This window comes from Aplysia californica, unplaced genomic scaffold (genome assembly GCF_000002075.1).
Source record: "Aplysia californica isolate F4 #8 unplaced genomic scaffold, AplCal3.0 scaffold00429, whole genome shotgun sequence".
Classification (NCBI taxonomy): Eukaryota; Metazoa; Mollusca; class Gastropoda; order Aplysiida; family Aplysiidae; genus Aplysia; species Aplysia californica.
This window is the reverse complement of record NW_004797699.1, coordinates 48,067-50,868: the sequence shown is the minus strand read 5'-3', so window position 1 is coordinate 50,868 and position 2,802 is coordinate 48,067. Positions and strand designations below refer to the sequence as shown.

At 40.3% G+C, this 2,802-nt stretch overlaps 1 protein-coding gene across 1 annotated transcript in view; it reads left to right on the top strand.

The window, feature by feature from the left end:
* The window catches only part of LOC101853019 (F-box protein MET30), a gene marked incomplete in the record, with an annotated part of 25,892 nt that overhangs the window by 16,139 nt on the left and 6,951 nt on the right, over positions 1-2,802 (top strand). The window contains 3 exon segments of the mRNA XM_013086039.2: positions 743-901; positions 1,869-2,016; positions 2,527-2,617. Coding sequence (XP_012941493.1) covers positions 743-901; positions 1,869-2,016; positions 2,527-2,617 — 398 coding nt within the window.

Sequence of the window (2,802 nt, the reverse complement as noted above, 5' to 3'; positions counted from 1 at the left end):
CCCCCAACATACAAGATCTCTTGCAGATGCTAGAACTCTCAGCTCAAAGTGATTTCTTTGTCTCTGAGCAAATTTCCCAGCAGTCTCATACCCTTGCTCTGAGTCTTCTAAAGGATGCAATACATACAACTATTTCTTCACCGATATCAGCAATTTGAGAATCGTGCCCTGCTAATATATTTATTTGACGTTATCAACAGTGCTCAGAGTTGTGTCACGCATCTTTATATTTTTGTTTATTACCAGGGGCAGGTTAGAATAGAACTTTTATCTTTGTCGTCCAAAAGTTTTCATTATACCGGTATTCAAGTTGTCTTATCCTGGGAACCTTCTTCATAACAATTGTGCACCATCCTGAAAAAAAAAGAAAACTTCAAGCTTGGAAATCTTTTTGAATTGCATGCATGACAACAGAACAGATAGACCAATTGGATTTTGTGATTGGATGCGCACACACTCGGATGAATCGCCAACGGGACATTCTAAACTCGATTTGTTTTGGGGTGTTTTCAAAGCTATACACACACTGGCTGGGTATCCTTAGCCCTGTCTATTTTTTTTATTTTTATTTTTTTTCGGGTGTGGGGGGGTAACCTTACGGTTTCGAACGACAGTAAATTCGAGTCAGCATAAGACAAAAGGAACTCGCTGAAAAAAAAAAAGCTTTTCTGATTTTGAATCCTGTCTTGTGGTCCCCCTGTTCAAATTTATCTGACTTTTGTTTTCTTTCTTTTTTTTGAAGCCTACAAAATGCCATTGGTTCTTGGACTAGCCAAGATCGTCTCAACCACCGGAAAGAAGTCCAAGGTCACAAAGACGCGTATACCAAGGACAAAGATAGGTGGATAAGTAACGGAAAGGAGGAAGGCGAAAAGTCGGTCATACAAGACGCTGTCTCCAGGTAGGTGGATTTCGGAACCGCCCCCCCATTTTTTTAAATTTTACAGATAAAAGCGTCTTCCCCAGGAATGACGCCACGGTGACCAATTTGAGGCTCCAAGGAGAGTGGAGGCCATTGATATAATATGCACTAGATTAGATGCGTTCTGAATGGAGGACTGAAGTTTACTTTTTCCGGGTAGGGCTTCTATTCACTCTCTCATCACCGCAGTGTCTGGGGTGTTATTGTCAGGCTTTTTGTTGTTGCGCGCAGTATATTATGTGAGTTCAGTTTCTGAGTACTTTTATCTTGTTTCTTTTTGCCTGTCAATTGGGATGCTTGGGGTGTGCCTGACGGGCAAGGTTCGAGTATTTCTCCTCCTGAGTGACTTATGCAGCATCGATTGGGGCGTAAAACTGCAAGGTTATTTACAATTAATCTCACTGACATGAGGAAACGACAGTCTCTTTGTGTGTTCTTTATATGATCTCTTATGGCATTTATTTTGAATTTTGAAAAAAAAAACCCCACTTACGAATGAATTGAGCAATTAACTATGTGATTTTCATGGACCCGTCCCAAAATCGGTAACTCGAATCCATCCATCCATCCATCCATCCATCCATCCATCCATCCATCCATCCATCCATCTATCCATCCATCTATTTATCTGTCTGTTAGGCAGTCTTATTGTGTGCATGTCTTCATTGAGTAAATAAAAGAATGTTGTCATGGTGTACTCACCTAAGTTTGTGGAGATGCTCGTTTACATCAGCGGGTATCATGCTGAACTACAAGGCGCGTGGCCTAGGTTCAAATCCCAGATTGGACTTTCTTGAAATCGGGATGTTTTGTGGAGATTTCAAAGCTCTTAACCCATTTGGCTCGGTCCTATCAGAGACAGATTCGGAGGTCCCCTCCTCCTAGATCACCTAATACTATTGATAGGGGCGTTAAACCCATGCACCTACTTTTTTTTAAAACCCAGGTTTGTTGAGATGCCCGTAAGACGTCATGTGCAGGATGAGCAGAGTAAACAGGACGCCATGACTGCCGCACGAAAACCTGAAACACGTGGATACAAATCCCTGCACTCTAGTCGGTCGTCGTTTGAATGTCGAGGTTCTAAACGTAAAGTGAGTGAATTACACACCTGCACAGTGAATAAGAAAATAATTTAAAGAAAAAAAATTGAAAAGAAGATTTTTCAAAGTGTAGGAAGTCTCCTATACTGCATGTATGTTCAAAATGTTCTATTATAATCAATAGATTTCACTCTCTCCACCCTACCTCCCCCCCCCCCAATTATTTTAAGACATGGAATGTACTCACCCCCTACACCCCCTCCTCCACACATCAAACCCCCTCTTTTTATGTACAATCCTTTGGTCAGAATCATATTATTGAAAATAATAATCATTCGCAACTGTTTACTTTTAAGGTGATGTAAAATTGAACGAAACCTGCTGCAAATATAATCTTTAAAGCGAAAACAAAAACTTTTCCGAGTAAATCAAAATAATATATTATCATATTTGCAGTTCCTTGGTCACAGTCAGTCTAAGAATAATTTCCAACATTCCCCTCCAATGTGAGATAACACTGATCTACAGCAAAATTTAATGTATTTATATAAAACGTTCCAGAGTAAATCAGACCAGTCCAGTATAGGACCTCATAGTATGGAGGCTGAGGGTACAGCTCAGATCTTGACGTGGTTTACAGATGAGTGGAACGGTGAGTGGGTGTCTGTGTTTATTTGTCTATATTATTATGTTACGTGTGGATATGTTTGCATGTATGCGTTTATGTGCTTGAGTTTCTTTTCCCTACCCAATTCCCTCTATCCATCTATTTATCTTATCTATATGTATCTCTCTCTCTCTCTCCCTTTCTCTCTCTCTCTCTCTCTCTCTCTCTCT